Genomic DNA, 16,732 nt, shown 5'->3' on the forward strand with positions numbered 1-16,732 from the left:
ATGATGTGAGCTGAGGGCAGATGCTTAACTGACTGAGCCACCCGGGTGCCCTTAAGATTTTTATTTATTAGAGAGAGAGAGAGAGAGAGAGAGTGCGAGCGCAAGCATGGGGGGCGGAGGGCAGAGGGAGAGGGAGAAGCAGGCTCCCTGCCAAGCAAGGAGCCTGATGCAGAACTCGATCCCAGGACCCTGGGATCATGACCTGAGCTGAAGACAGCCGCTTAACGACTGAGCCACCCAGGAGCCCTGATTTCCTTTCATTTAAATTTTTTTTAGAAGATTTTATTTATTTATTTGACAGAGAGAGATCACAAGTAGGCGGAGAGGCAGGCAGAGAGAAAGGAGGAAGCAGGCTCCCCAGCAGAAAGCCCGATGCGGGGCTCAATCCCAGGACCCTGGAATCATGACCTGGGCCGAAGGCAGAGACTTTAACCCACTGAGCCACCCAGGTGCCCCTTCCTTTCATTTTAAAAGATCAACACCATTGCTCTCAACTCAAGAGAATGCTGCCCCCTATAATCCAGCACCTGCCCCAGGTGTGTTTTACGTCCTCCTGGTATCAGAAACCAGCCAGTGAGGCTCACTTGATAAATCACCTTTTGCTTTTTCTCAGAGGCCAGTGTAGCTGGCACAGGAGGCCCCAGGGACACGCTCGCTACATACCTGGTCTTGTTTCCCCCAGATGATCTGCGTTGGGACCTTGATCTTGTCCATGTTCTGATGGAGGGAGTATCTCGACTTCTCACTGACGATTTCCAAAAACACTTTGCAGAAAAGGAAAACAAAGTGAGCACATGCTGGGCTGTGCCGGCAGGCATCCGACTGTACTGGGTTTGGGGACAGCCATGGAGTCGGGCTGCCACCTTCTGTCTTTAGACGCCCCAGACAATGATCAAAGTCTCAGGAATATAAAATATAGAAGCCAGCTGCCCATCAAGCTTCACTGGTCACAAGTGCCAAGCTTAAACACAGCTACTTACGCTTTCGGTAGAAGTTGTTATGAGGAATACGGACGTCAACAAGGCCTTGCAGGATCTACGGAGAAGGGAGCCATGGTTAGAAGGCAAGAGATGGTCTGTTTCCTCAAGCCCCCCGCGGCTCCGGAACAGTGAAGGAAATGAAGTCCGGCAACGTAAGGCACTGTCAAGGTTTTAGGGCCCACGGCTCCAAATTCCCACCATGGAGTATATACTGTAATTGGAAGTTAGGGTCATCTGATGGTTTTCCTTTGTAATTAGGAAGGAACCCGGGTAATACCGGGAAGCCAAAGCATGTAAAAAACCTGACCTGTGCTCACAGCCACTTTATCTTGAGATATTCTCTGCTTAGCCTAAGATATAATGAAGGATGGAAATAATATCAAGGAACTGTTTAGGAACATCCACATGCAGAACAAGGTCTATTAAAAAAAATCAAATTATTGGGGATGATGGGCCTCTTGAACAATAGAGATTCACTATTTAAATAATTCTGGGATGGGTTCCACAGTCCTTTGTTTATTATTCAGTGTTATCTTTGGTTTTCTTTTGGAGGGCTGGTGAAGGTTGCACCAGTGTGAGCAGGCCGGATCTCCTGCACCTGGGACCCTGACCCAGAGACCGGCTGTGGGAAGAAGGAACACAGCCCTCCTCTTCCTCCTGCTGCAGGATCCCCTTAGCACTGGCATCCTCTCATCTACCTGGGAATGGTTTGAGCCCCTCACCTGCACGCTGAGGAGTCCTGTGCACTGACTAAAGGGGGGAAATCCAGCCAGAACTGCTCTGAACCAACCCTCTGGAGCATGACTAGGAGGCGACCATTCTGGAAGTGAAATCCTGGAGGTGAGACCAATGGCAAGTTGTCCAACACACTGTGCTTGGCATCAGCCATTTTGTTTGCTCTACTCTGTATCCTGCACCTGCACACATATCCTAGTCTTGCACCCTCTACTTCTGCTCTACCCACCCAGCCACCCGTCTTGGGTCTCTGACTCATGTGTGCATCTGTCTCTCTATGCACCCACCTGCCCTGTACCTACCCATCCACCCATCCTCCATCCCTGCTTCATGCAGACATCCATCCATACGGCCACCCTCCATCCCTGAATCACACATGCATGTCTACTGATACACCCCTCTATCCTGCATCCGCCAATCTACCTGCCTTCCGCCCCTGCGTTCTCCAGGCATCCTCCCATCCATCCAACCAAGTACTCAGCCCTTCATCTCTCCTGCATCCCGAAATCACCTGCGTACGTACATGCAACAATTCATGCGTCCATCTGCTCCGCGGCACATCCACTCTCCATCTCTGCATCATCCAGGCATCCTCCCTCCCTCTGACCCCCCCAGTTTGTTCCGAGGACCTATTTCATACAAGCACTGTGCAAAAGGCTGCGGACAGAGCAGGCAGGTAAGACAAAATCCTTGATCTTACTGAGGTCGGAGTGGAAGACACAGGCAAGTAAACAGATAAACATAACATGACACAGAATGCTCGGGTGCTCCTGGTCTCCTAGGAGGCAAGACTTCGAGAGCTGCCACTTGCTTTCTCCCAGTGTTTTCACAACCCCGACAACTTAAAACATGGAATTTCCTAAAGCACTGGTTGGCCACTCTCTTCTCGGCAGAGAGCATGGCTGGGAGGGGATCAGTGCAACCTCACAACTAAAAAGATTTCAGGGATAGAACGCACCACAGGATCAGATTCTGGGTGCTTCTACACCCACTAACTGAGTTGTGTTCAGGCCTTCTGCATAGAGTCCACTCCCTCAACTTCTAGGAGGATCCGCCCCACCACGAGGCAGGGTCCGGTTCCTACACTAGAAAGAGATTAGCTGCCGTTATGAAACTTAGCCATGCATTCTCGTCTCTTGGTTCCCACACCACCTCCCTGGATTCCCGGCTTTATTCAGCCTGTGACCTCTCACATCATCCTGGCTGATGGCTCTAACCGCACAGCTCCGGGCCAGATGTCCCTCAGCAGCGTCTGCATATGCAACCATCTGCTTGACATCTGCACCCGGAGGCCTCACAGACAACCTGACCACGGCCAAACTGGAGCCCTTAGCTTGTCCCCAGCACCTGTCCTCCCTCTCTCCTTCCCCTACACAGAAACTGCTGCCTTTATCCAACTCAAGCACTGAAGTCACCTGGGCGTCCTCACTGCCTCTCACCCTCCACTGCCAATTTGCCAGTAAGGCCTGCCCATCCTCCCTCCCAGAGCGGCTCGGGTCTCTAGTCTCCACTGCCACCACCCTCGTCTACACCACTGTCCTCACCAGGCCACGGGAGCACCCCACTTGTTCTCTGCTTCGGTTTGTGCCCCGCACAGTCCCTCTTAGGAGAACTCCAGGCTCCTTCCCAAAACCTGGAAGGTCCTACGTGATCTAGCCCAGTGGTTCTCCAAGTGGCTCCTGGGGTTCATGAGGTCAAGCTAGTTCCTCTGTAATGCTGAATGTTACTGGCCTGCTTCACTTTCATGCTCTCAGAAGCACTGTTCCTCAGAGACTACCTGTCAAGGGACAGCGTCATGACGCCGGTAGCTCATGGAATGAGTGCCTGGATGCTCTTGTGTCTTACCTTCTTCTGAGTTTTACTTTCTGATACGGTAAATAGCAATAGTCAGAACCTCTACAAATAAAGGCTCTTTGGGATTCTTAGCAATTCTTAGGCGTGTAAAGCAGTCCTGAAATTAAAAAAAAAAAAAAAAAAGAAAAGAAAAGAAAGAAAGAAAAAGAAAGAAGAGAAAAGAAAAAGAAACAAGTCTCTGCTGTAATCCTTGCCTCCCTCCCCTACTCTTGCTCTAGATAGAGCCAGGCTCCCCGGCCTCCTACTTGCCTTGAACTTACCTATGTTTTTCCCACCTCTGCCCATACTAGGTCCTCAGAGGGGCTTGTCAAAGTCTCCCCTGCCTCCCTGCTTTCAGTCACTATACCATCTTCATCTCCTCCACAGGACTTATCACCATGTGTACGGATATGTTTACTCATTAGCCGTCTGCCTCCCTCACTGGCCTGTGTCTGCCCAGGTCCCCCCTGTCTTCTCTCTTCACCGCTGAGCCCGAACACCATGCCTGACCTGCCACAGGCACAGGACAGACGGCCGCCAAATGACTACATAGAGGACGATGAGAGGGAAGGTCCTCCAGCTGGAGGAAGGGCGCCAGCTGGCCGCCTGAGCCTTTGGCAGAGGACAGGCATCTTGCTGCTGGAGCACGGTACCTGCTGGGGCACCTTGAAGCGGACGTAGGAGCAGAGCTGGAGCATTTCGCTCATCTCTTCTGGGGTGGACGGGATCAAGGGGATCTTCTCCATGGCGGCCGAGTCCTGCAGTTCTTTGAGCCGCTGTACAAACTGATTATCAGTTGAGTACTGCAGGCCTGCGGGATTCAAACCAAAACAGCTTGGCAATGTAGCTACCTTTTACCAACTCCTATTATTATATAGGAAAATTCCAATAGCAGCCCAGAGCTAACATATTTCAGGTGTTTTTCACCAGATTTCTTTTTCATTGGTATTGCCATCCTTGCTCAAAGTCAAAATCCCACTCTGAGAAACACAGAAAAAGACTCCTTCAGGATGGTTTAGGGACTGGTTACTCAAACTGTGGTCCACGGACCAGCAGCAGTGGAAGCCCGTAGGAAATGCAGAATCCCAGTCCCCTTCCTAAGTCTCTTGAATCCGAATCTGCACTTGAACAAGCTGCCGGAGAGGCACATGTATGATAGAGTTTAAGAAGCATCAGTCTAGGGGTGCCTGGGTGGCTCAGTTGGTTAAGCCACTGCCGTTGGCTCAGGTCATGATCCCGGAGTCCCAAGATCGAGTCCCGCATCAGGCTCCCAGCTCTACGGGGAGTCTGCTTCTCCCTCTGACCTTCTCCCTTCCCATGCTCTCTCTCACTCTCTCAAATGGATAAATAAAATCTTTTTTAAAAAAAGAAAGAAAAAAAGAAGATCAGTCTAGAAGACAACTTGCCCAAGCCCCTTCACATCCGTATCACGAAGAGGAGAGCTGATAAAATACATTATGGGAAGAGAACACAGGACTGGAGTGACCAACGCCTCCTTCCCTTGGTCTGGAGCCACTTAGCAATCTCTTTTTTGGGGTTAATACATAAACCACAGGGAGGAAGAGACCCCTTGCGAGCTGTCCCCCATGATGGGGCAGTAGCTGCCCTGTGCACAGCCACTCTTTCTCTAGACAGCATTAGGTGCTCACTGAGACCAAACACCTTTAAGACTGGCCATCGTTTCCTATCTCCCCGGAGCAAGACACGAGAGAATTTACACGAGCTGATGTGCACGGGAGGGCAAAACTCATTTTCACTTCCAATACTGAGCAAAAGTCTAGGTGTTTCACTTAGCTGACGAGCTACATTTCACAAAGAAAGGCAGTGACTTCAATACTGTGCTGCAGAAACCCACACTTTATAAATCTCCTACATTCAGCAGTTCCTTTAAAAGCGAGCACAAGCATCATGTGGCTTTCGTGATGCCATGGTGCAGATTACATGATCTATTTCCTTTCACTTTAAAAATAATCCTAGATTAAATGTCATGTGGTATCCTGGATTGGAGCCTGGAACAGAAAAAGCACATTAGTGGAAAAACGGATGAAATCCAAACAGAGCCTAGAGTTCAGTTAATAGTGCTGTACCAGTGTTGGTCTCTTAGCTGTGACAAATTCACTGTGGTAAGCTGCGCCATTAACAATGGGGGAAGCTGGGTGAAGGGTATATGGGACTCTCTGTATTATCTTTGCAACATTTCTATAAATTTAAAATTATTTCAAAGTAAAAAAGCTTATCTTTTCATTTCCACATGCAATCTTAATTTATTTTTAATCAATTGATTAATTAAGCGCATGGGTAGGGAGGAGGGGCAGGGGGAGAAGGAGAGAGAGAATCTTAATTAGGCTCCACACTCAGTGCAGACCCAGATGCGGGCCTCGATCTCAAGACCCTGAGATCACGATCTGAGCCGAAATCAAGAGTCAGATGCTTAACTGACTGAGCCACCCACCTGCTCCCAAATAAACTTAATTTTTTTTAAAGATTTTATTTATTTATTTGACAGAGATCACAGGTAGGCAGAGACGCAAGCAGAGAGAGAGGGAGGAAGCAGGCCCCCCACCCAGCAGAGAGCCCGATGTGGGGCTCGATCCCAGGACCCCGGGATCATGACCTGAGCCGAAGGCAGAGGCTCAACCCACTGAGCCACCCAGGCGCCCCAAATAAACTTAATTTTAAATTTCCCACTGAAACTTAGGTGTGAAACTCTTCTCTGAGGAAATAAACATACATTCAAAAAAGCCAGTTAGATTTGACCTTCCTAATAACTTCCATAGGAGCCGTTTCTCTGATTCTCAAACTTTATAACTAAAAGACCAAATGAATTCAGACACAGAGCTTAGAAAAAGGAGAAAAGAAAATGCTTTGGGAGGTTTTTTTTTTTTTTTTTTTTTAAGATTTTATTTATTTGACAGAGATCACAAGTAGGCAGAGAGGTAGGCGGGGTTGTGGGGGGAAGCAGGCTCCCTGCTGAGCAGGGAGCCCAATTCGGGGCTCGATCCCAGGACCCTGGGATCATGACCTGAGCCACAGGCAGAGACTTTACCCCACTGAGTCATCCAGGCACCCTGCTTTGGGAGTTTCAATTTCAATGTCCTTAACAGATGTGAAAGCAATTTTGGTGACTAAAAGATTTTATTTTACTTTATTTTTTTTTTAAAGATTTTATTTATTTATTTGACAGACAGAGATCACAAGTCGTCAGAGAGGCAGGCAGGGAAAGAGAGGAGGAAGCAGGCTCTCTGCGGAGTAGAGAGCCCGACGCAGGGTTCGATCCCAGGACCCTGGGATCATGACCCGAGCCGAAGGCAGAGGCTTTAACCCACTGAGCCACTCAGGTGCCCCGGTGACTAAAAGATTTTAAAAGGTCAATTTAGTTAGGTTTCAGTAGAAGGTGTGACAGCAGGTTCTAGCAGATAAAGGAGGTAGAGCGTAAGAGTGACATATAAGAGGTAGTGGACAATAAAGGATTTCCAAAAAGCCACAGTTTGAGTTCTAGAGTCAGGCAGCCTAGGATCCATTCCTATCATAGCTCGAGCAGAAATGTAATTTCCTTGTGCCTCAATGTTCCCACCTATAAATAGGGCATACTTCCTTGATCTGGATAGTAATTACCCATGAAAAAAAGTCCTTGAGATGTACACTTAAGATTTGGGTGATATACTGTGTGTAAATCAAAATCCAATAAAGTACCAGAGAGAGAGGGAACAGGAGAAGGAAAAAGAAAATTAAGATTTTTCTCCCTAACACATTATAAATCCAAATTTGAAGACTTCTATAAGAAAAATGAATTTTAAAAATCCAACTTCAGGGGCGCCTGGCTGGCTCAGTCAGTGGACTACGTGACTCTTGATCTTGGGATTAAGTCTGAGCCCCACACTGGATGTAGAGATTACTTAAAAAAATACAATCTTTTTTTCCCTCCCAATAAAACCCTTAAAAAAACCTCAACTTCAAATTGTAATTTCTGGAGACATATTACAGCCCAAGTTGACATGTATATACATAAAAACACAGAAACTAAATTTTTTTGATTTCTAAAAAAAGACCTTGTCATGTATCAAGATTACTGAGTTTTCAGCAGAAAAGGAGAAAGGCATAATAAGAGTACTTTCATCTTATAAGGATATGGCAAGAATTAAATCCATATAAAGACCTTAGCTCATAAGAGCTCAATAAATGTTGGATGTTAAGGGTGCCTCGGTGGCTCAGTCAGTTGAGCATCTGACTCTTGGTTACAGCTGAGGTCATGACCTCAGGGTCATGGGATTGGAGGCCGCACTGGGCTCCATTCTGAGCATGGAGTATGTTTATCCCTCTCCCTCGGCTCTTCCCCCTGCTCACTCTCTCTCTTTCAAATAAATAAAATCTTAAAAAAAATGTTGGATATTAATATTTTCATTATATTTCAAAGTATTTATATGCTGCAAAGTACTAGACACATTTTAATTAACTGCCTTGAATCTTTTGTGGAACAAGGCTGGCTCTAGATTTTAAAAGTTAGGAAGGTTACGATTACGGTTATACCATTACTGTTGGTTCGTTATCACTAAAGCATTGCATCTCTCTAAAGTAGACACTGAAAACATGATGCTACAAGACAGCGCAGGCATGGCTTAGAGATTCAGACCCCTCCGTGCTCAAGTCCCACACAGGGCTATTGCAGCCTTGTAACTTACCAGCAGGGCACACAAGAGAAAGGCTGCAGACATCCGATGGGTAGTAAGCAGCATAGACTCCAGCCACGTGGCCACCCATGGAGGTGCCTATCAGGTGGAAGGGTTTTTTGTTCAGCTTGAGGCATTCTACAAACTAGGGAGGAAAATGAGAAGGAGGTTCGGTCACAAAGCTATAGACAATAACAAAACTGATTACACAGCGGAACAGCTCTGAAATCTACTAGATCCATTATCCAGACAAACCCTGTGGCATATAATCCTCTTACATAATCCTCTTTACCTGGCACAGGTCATTGAAGGGTCATTTATAAGTATAAAATCGACAAGGATTCCCCTAACTCATGAGCCAGCAAACTTTTTTTTTTTTTAAACAAAGGTCCCAAGAAAAATTTATTTCTTGCCTTGTGGGTCATAGGTTCTCTGTTGCAACTACTCAACTCTAGTATTGTAACACAAAAGCGGCCAGAGGTAATATGTAAATGAATGAGCATGGTTATATTCCAAGAATACCTAGCTTACAAATACAGTTGCAGGCCAACCATGGTTTGCTGACTCTTGCCCTATATTTAAAGCCCTTCGCACCCATCCAGCCATTTCATATAATAATCTACCTACCTGTCTATTCAACCGTCTAACCGTTCATCCCACCATTCCACCAACCATCCACCCATCTAATAAAATATTTAATGGATATCTATTATGTATAAGGAACTATGGTCAGCTCCTGAGGATACAGGAAAGATCCCAACAGACAAGGTCCCCCACTTCATCAGAATACACGCTTTAAAGGGGGTTAGGCTGGGCACAGACATTAAATAAACAACCTCGTCTGGGGAAAATTCATAATGCCTATCTGTAACTTATAGATTACTAAATTCTGAAGTGGTTCATAAGCCCCATGACCTTGAAAGCCCAGTCAGAGAGAGGCTGAAGCTAGATGCTAAAATAGAACAAAATGCAAAGAGCACGGTCCCCATCCTCCACAACTAGGCAGAGGGGCTATCATTATGTTGTGTCATGTAGGTGTAAGCAAGAAAAATAGACTCTAGGGAAATGGTCTTGAGAATTCTAAACTCCTTTTTTAAAGAGCTTAAAAAAAATGTCCATATCCTATTTCTTGAGAAGTAACTAAAGCAGGCTTCCAGAACAGTCTGCCGTAGGTCCTGGTCCTTCAGAGCTGACCAGTGATACCACTGGTGTGCCTTTTTTTTTTTTTTTTAAGATTTTATTTATTTATTTATTTGACACAGAGAGAAAGAGAGAGAGAGATCACAAGTAGGCAGAGAGGCAGGCAAAGAGAGAGTGGGGAAAAAGGCTCCCCGCTGAGCAGAGAGCCCAATGCGGGGCTCGATCCCAGGACCCTGAGATCATGACCTGAGCTGAAGGCAGAGGCTTAACCCACTGAGCCACCCAGGCGCCCCAACACTGGGGTGCCATGTTGTGTGCAAATATCTGCAGTCAGAATGCACTGAAGGCTGGTTACAAGCCAGCATGAAACGCTCTTCCTTGCTCTCCAGACTTGGGCATGCGAGGTGGGTAAGACACAGTCTGAGCAACCTTTGGCAGAGCCTTCTGCTTACCTGGTGTATCCTCTTTACTTGCCCATCTATGGACAGATCATCCAGGGAGGATCGGGTGGTGCCCTCATGTCCCGGCATGTCCACGCAGACCAAGTGCAGGTTCTTTGGAAGGAACTAGGGACACACAGGTGCAGAGAGTCAGGCTGTGGTGTGCAGGACATGTCTGTCCATTCTTCTAGGGAGGTCGCCCTCACTTACCGAGTGACCTGGACAGCCATCCCTGAGGATGTATGGGTCTAGGCTACCCAGTGTCTTACCCTAGTTACATCTGATGTGAGTAAGCACTGCCAGGAGCCTCATAGGGAGCCGAGGCCCTCAAAGACCAATACAAAGATGGGAGGGGACTCAGGAGATGTCTGGAAGAGGGGGGAAGAGGGAGACAAAGGTTGGGGTAGCAGGCTTGAGTCTCTTGCTCTTTCTTTTTTTTTTTTTTTTTTTTTTAAAGGTTTTATTTATTTATTTGAGAGAGAGGCAATGAGAGAGAGCATGAGCGAGGAGAAGGTCAGAGGGAGAAGCAGACTCCCTGTGGAGCTGGGAGCCCGATGCGGGACTCGATCCCGGGACTCCAGGATCATGACCTGAGCTGAAGGCAGTCGTCCAACCAACTGAGCCACCCAGGCGTCCCTCTTGCTCTTTCTTGATACCAGTTGGTAGGTACTATCTCCGTTCCTTTTACCCCTTCCACACTTACTCCAGTCATGCAGCCACTGACACAGACCTAGGAAAGAAGACTCTGTTCTCCCAGAACCCTGGGCGGCTCCAGAGCCAGCAGGAGTAAAGCTCAGAACCATGTCTGATCACCCTGATTCTGGTTCAACCTTTTTTTTTTTTTTTTTTTTTGCATTAAGGTCTAATTCCTGGGAAGATTATTATCCAAAAACACCTTCCATTTATATTTGTGCCACTTTTAAGCAGAAGCTGAGAAACATGTGTTATCGATACACAAATACCAGTTACACCAAAAACATCTGAGGTGGGCTGGGAAGCGAGAGGTTCCTTCAGGCATGAGGATGACTGTCCTTACAGTGGAATTTGGGAGTGAGAACAGAAGTAACTATAGGATGGGTGAACATTTTCCCCCTGGTGTAGGTCCTACCTGGAATCGTTCAGGTATGGTTCTGCTTGAGGTGGGAGGCTGGGGCTCATTCTTCCCAAGACCTCTCCCAGGCCCGACCTGTACCAGCTGGTCACTTATCAAGTACAGGAAGTTGCCACACCCAAGGAAACCCGGACAGAAGGTGAGGGATTTGGAAAACTACCTCAGAGAGCAGTCAGATCAAGAGAGTTTCTCTGAATGGCTCAGGAAAATTAAAACACAAAAACAAGGGCGAAAAACAGAAGTAGGAGGAGGGAGAGGAAGGGAGAAAAGGAACAAAAAGGGGGATGAGGGAAGGAAGAGGAGACACTGGAGTATGAAAGAATAAAAGATTTTGCTAAACCCGATCCTGATAGTCATGACAAGTTCTAGAGGAAGCTGAGTGTCAGAAACTTTCCCTAAGGAATATTTGTATGGTGAAATGATCTCTAAGGTGCAGATTTTACAAATAACATTGAACTCAGTAACTTTTGTCTGACAGAAGGATTCGAATAATACAGTTGACCCTCAAACAACATGGGTTTGAACTGTGCAGGTCCACTTGGACGTGGGTTTTTTTTTTTTTTTTTCCATACAGCGCAGTACATGTATTTTCTCTTCCTTGTGATTTTTTAAAAAAAAATTTATTTCTTTGAGAGAGACAGCATACACAGACAGGGGGAGCAGCAGGCTCCCTCTGCTTCTCCCTCTCTCTCTGAGGGAGAAGAGGGAGAGAGAGAGGGAGAAGCAGGCTTCCTGCCAAGCAGGGTACCTGGCGTGGGCCTCGATCCCAGGACCCTGGGATCATGACCTGAGCCGAAGGCAGATGTTTAACCAACTGAGTCAGCCAGGCGCCCCTGATTTTCTTAATAACACTTTCTTTTCTCTAGTTTATTTTATTGTAAGAATACAGTATATAATACATATGACGTACAAAATATGTATTAATTGACCATTTATGTTATTGTTAAGGCTCCTGGTCAACAGCAGACTATTCATAGTTAAATTTGGGGGGAGCAAAAGAGCTATACATGAATTTTTGACTGCATCATGTATGGGTTCCCTTAATATCCATGTTGTTCAAGGCTTAACTGTATACCACATTAGTTTGTGTGTGTCTGTGTGTTTTTTAAGTAGGCTCCACACCCAACATGGGGCTTGAACTCACAATCCCTGAGGGTTAGAGGGCTCCACTGAGTGAACCAGCCAGGCACCCCTATGCTGAATTAGTTTTCAGATGATTTGAGCCACAGTTCTGGGTTCCCTTGGCTTTTCATCATTGCTGAGGACATCACATTCAAGTGGACACCCTTTTCTTTACTGAGTGACACTCTGTTGAGAGAGAAGAACCTAGAACCGCACCTTGACCACGCTAAGCCACATATCCTTGTGTGCAGAGAACCCATGGAGCATGAGGATGGATGGTTTGTGCCCAGGCCTGCCCCGGAAGGAGTAACAGAACTGATAGTCTTCATGGTAAACGTAGCGGACCTGCATCCCCAGCGTTCTCCGCCAGTACCTGGGGAGGAAAAAAGAAAGGCGAGACAAAATCAGCAAGCTCCAGAGAAGGGGCATATGCCCTGTCCACAGTCCCACTTCATGGAGAGACGAACGCTTCTCCCAGCTGCCTTCCTCCTCCTCCCAGCAGGTCTCTGGAGTTGCCCCCCCAGTTTTACCCTCAGGGAGCACGAAGTAGAACCATTCCAGGAAGCACCTTAAATAAATATTCTGGTATGTACTTTTCTGATACTTCTAACTAGGAGGAGAAAGAAGAGTGTTTTCTGAAGGAGCATGACACATCATAGCCTTTTGTTAATCTATATATTTACATCCCTATTTTTAGCAGTTTGAATGGTGGTATGATGAAGGAGTAGGTGGTGGGATCTCTCCAGCTGCCTGACTGGCCTTTCTCTGCCTCGCCTCCTTGAGCTGCAGCTGAATTCAAAGTGGCTGGCGGCAAGGCTGGGAAGAACTCGGGAAAGGCCAAGAAAAAGCAGTCCCCCTCGCAGAGAGCCGGCCTGCGCTTCCTGGTGGGCCATATTCACGGGCTCCTGAAATCCAGGACGAAGAATCACGAACACGACCCATGTAGGACCATCCCAGAGTAAGGATCTCACTGCAGAGGGGCTCTGCCGGGCAGGAAAGGCATCCCAAGACTTAAAGGTTAAGCAGTTCGCTCTCTGTGGAGATGAAGAACCAGCCTCTCTCACCAAGGCTACGACGGCTGGGGGTGGTGTCCCTCCACACATCCACAAATCTCTGACTGGGGAGAAAGGACAACAGGAGACTGTCTAAAGGGTGCCTGGAGTCCTGACGATTTCAGGACCAAACCCTCCGACAGCTGTCCAGTGCTGGTGAGTCCATGGACTCAATCTTTGCGAAAAACACAGTTTTGTCCTCTTGTCATTCTATTTGAGCAAGCGGGAAGTTTCATTAGCCCTCCAGCCAACCAAATTTCTGCTTTTGAGTCTTAACTTTTTTTAAGCGTTACTGTGGCTTCAGAGAAGCTATTGATTTTGAACCAGTGGATTTTGACTGAGTGGACTGGATTTTAACTGTGATGCAGAAGTCATAGTAACAAACATTTGTTTTGTGTGTGTGTGTTTTTTAAGATTTTATTTATTTGGGGGCGCCTGGTGGCTCAGTCGTTAAGTGTCTGCCTTCAGCTTGGGTCGTGATCTTAGGGTCCTGGGATCGAGCCTCACATCGGGCTCTCTGCTTGGCGGGAGGCCTGCTTCTCCCTCTCCCACTCCCCCTGCTTGTATTCCCTCTCTCACTGTGTCTCTCTCTGTCAAATAAATAAATTAAAAAATCTTTAAAAAATTAAAAAAAAAAGATTTTATTTATTTATTTGAGAGAGAGAGAGATCACAAGTAGGAAGAGGCAGGCAGAGAGAGAGAGGGAAGCAGGCTCCCTGCTGAGCAGAGAGCCCGATGTGGGGCTCAATCCCAGGACCCTGAGACCATGACCTGAGCCAAAGGCAGAGGCTTAACACACTGAGCCACCCAGGTGCCCCCAAACATTTGTTTTTATACAGACATTATTTCCACTTGGTGGATAAGCTCAAAGAGGCTCATATCCTACTTCCCAAACATATGTATGCATTTAAGTATTTAAAAATATGTTAATTATATATATATTATCTGTATAATATATATATTAATATATGCTGGTTTCTTCCCCCTAGAGATTTTGAGAGTGAGAACTTGACTTTTTTTTTTTTTGAAGATTTTATTTATTTATTTGAGAGAGAGAGAGAGAGAGAGAGAGCATGACAGGGGAGCAGGTCAGAGGGAGAAGCGGACTCCCCATGGGGCTGGGAGCCCGATGCAGGACTCGACCCCTGGACTCCAGGATCATGACCTATGCTAAAGCAGTTGCTTAACCAACTGAGCCACCCAGGTGCCCCGAGAACTTGACTTTTTTAAAAGACTTTATTTATTTGAGAGAGAGAGGGAGATAGTGAGAGAGAGCACAAGTTGAGGGGGAGGGGCAAAGGGAGAGAGAGAAGCAGGCTCCCGGATAAGCAGGGCTCCTCAGGACCCTGGGATCATGACCTGACCCAAAGGCAGACACTTAACCGATTGAGCCACCGGTTCTGAGGAACTTGACTCTTAGGAACTATCTGCATCCATCCTCTGGCTTTATTCCTCACAACATATGGCAGCTGGTTGAAAGCTCAGCGTCTGTCCGTTACGTAAGACTTGGCAGTGCTGGAGTTTGGCCCAAATTCGATTTCACTATGGAATTAGCAACAAATTGAACTCTCTGCATGAAGAATCTCTCCAAGATGAAAGATAATTAATTCAATCAGAGATTCACTTTGTGATACACTTTGCACCAGAGAGGTAGCCAAGTCTTGCAAATAGCAAATAGCTTACACGGCGTAAATAAGGGAGAAAGGAATGAGGACATATATTCATATTTACTTGCATCTGCAAACGGAACGCATGAGGGCATACACCAGACACTATGAAGGTGAGTATTTGGAGGGGAGGCGGGGATTCTAGTGAGAAGTAACTGGAAAGGGAACAGGGGTAGGAGGGAGACTTTTACTGCTTTCCTTTTTCAATGAAATGCATTCCCTATTCAAAACATTAAAAATAACACTGGCTAGCTTAAAAGCCCTTATGACAAAGCAAGCATATTTCAAAATTCTAAATCATGGCATATGACATAAGTCCATTTGTTCATTCATTCATTCATTAATATCCCAACATTCATTTCTTGACTCTATGATCTTTTTTAAAAAATTAAAGCATAGTTGACATACGATGTTCTATCAGTTTCAGGTAAACAATATAGTGCTTGGACAATTCTATACATGACTCCGTGCTCACCACAATAATACAACACCATGTAACAATGTACCGTTTTTTACAGTATTCTTGACTATGTTCTCTGCTGTACTTTCCATCTCCATGACTCATTTACTGTGTAACTGGAACGTGGTATATCTTAATGCCTTGCACCTGTTTTGCCCATACCACCCACCCACTTACCCTCTGGCTGGCACCAGTTTGTTTTCGGTATTTATGATTCCGTTTCTGTTTTTTGTTTATTTGCCTTGTTTTTTAGATTCCTTACATAAGTGAAGTCACACGGTGTATTTCTCTTTCTCTGTCTGACTGAAATATCACTTAGCATAACACCCTCCAGGTACCTCCATGTTGTTACAAAAGACACAATCTTTCTTTTTTATGGCTGACCGACGGATACTCCATTACATACATGTACACTCCTCCTCTAAGTCTCAGCATTACTAGGTTATAAGAACCTCTGGAGAAAAGTACTTCAACATTTCTGTCTTTTTTTTTTTTTTATTGTGGTAAAATATGCATCAGAAGATTCACCATTTTAACCACACAATTCGGTGGCATTAAATACATTCACAAAGTTGTACATCAGCCATCACAATCATCCATGTCTAGAACTTTTTCAATCATCCCAAACAGAAATCCTATAACCCTTAAATAATAATTCCCTATTCCCCTCCTCCCTTGAGCTCCTGATAACCTCTGTTCTACTTTCTATCTCTATGAGTCTGCCTATCCTAGATAGCTCGTATAAGTAGATTCACACAACGTTGCTCTTTTGTGTCTGGCTAATTCCACTAAGCATAATGAGTTCAAGGTTCATCCATGTTATAGCAGGTGTCAGAATTTCATTCCTTCTCAAAACTGAATACCATTCCATTCTATGTAGGTACCACATTTTTGTTTATCATTCATCTATTGATGAGTATTTGGGCAGTTTCGGGTTTTTGGCTGAGTAATATTGCTGTGAACATCAGTATACAAATATCTGTTTGAGTCCCTGTTTTTAAGTCTCTGGGGGTATAGCCCCAGAAGTAGAATTGTTGGATCATAAGGTAGTTCTATGCGTAATTTTTTGAGGAACTACTAAATGTGCCCACAGCAGCTGTACTATTTCACATTTCTTTTTTATTTTTATTTTTTTATTTTTTTATTTATTTGACAGACAGAGATCACAAGTAGGCAGAGCAGCAGGCAGAGAGAGAGGGGGAAGCAGGCTCCCTGCTGAGCAGAGAGCCCAATGCGGGGCTCGATCCCAGGACCCTGGGATCATGACCTGAGCCGAAGGCAGAGGCTTTAACCCACTGAGCCACCCAGGCACCCCCTATTTCACATTTCTAACAGCAAGGAACAAGGATTTCTCTACATCCTCAACAACACTTCTTTATTTATTTTTTAACAACACTTATTTTCCATTTTTTCAAAAATAGGCACCCTAAAATATATATATATATATATATATATATATATATATATATATATATATATAGCCACCCTAATGGTGGCTCACTGTGGTTTTGGTTTTCAAGTCCCT

General features: G+C 45.7%; 1 protein-coding gene and 1 pseudogene across 5 annotated transcripts in view; one reads left to right on the forward strand and one right to left on the reverse strand.

Annotated features, from left to right (window-relative positions):
• Window positions 1-16,732, reverse strand: part of ABHD6 (abhydrolase domain containing 6, acylglycerol lipase) — an 81,667-nt gene that overhangs the window by 9,342 nt on the left and 55,593 nt on the right. For all 4 annotated transcript variants that reach the window (XM_080800057.1, XM_080800056.1, XM_080800058.1 and 1 more), the window contains 6 exons: window positions 12,245-12,401; window positions 9,808-9,921; window positions 8,228-8,360; window positions 4,202-4,359; window positions 981-1,035; window positions 664-764 (listed from right to left, as the gene is read on the reverse strand). In XM_080800057.1, coding sequence (XP_080656183.1) covers window positions 664-764; window positions 981-1,035; window positions 4,202-4,359; window positions 8,228-8,360; window positions 9,808-9,921; window positions 12,245-12,401 — 718 coding nt within the window. The remainder of the gene's footprint in view (window positions 1-663; window positions 765-980; window positions 1,036-4,201; window positions 4,360-8,227; window positions 8,361-9,807; window positions 9,922-12,244; window positions 12,402-16,732) is intronic.
• Window positions 12,458-13,177, forward strand: LOC308351370 (histone H2A.Z-like; annotated as a pseudogene). Its single transcript has 3 exons — window positions 12,458-12,530; window positions 12,818-12,970; window positions 13,005-13,177. The product of its transcript is annotated as a histone H2A.Z-like (transcript).

The sequence above is a fragment of the Martes martes genome (assembly GCF_963455335.1).
Source record: "Martes martes genome assembly, chromosome: 1".
Taxonomy (NCBI): domain Eukaryota; kingdom Metazoa; phylum Chordata; class Mammalia; order Carnivora; family Mustelidae; genus Martes; species Martes martes.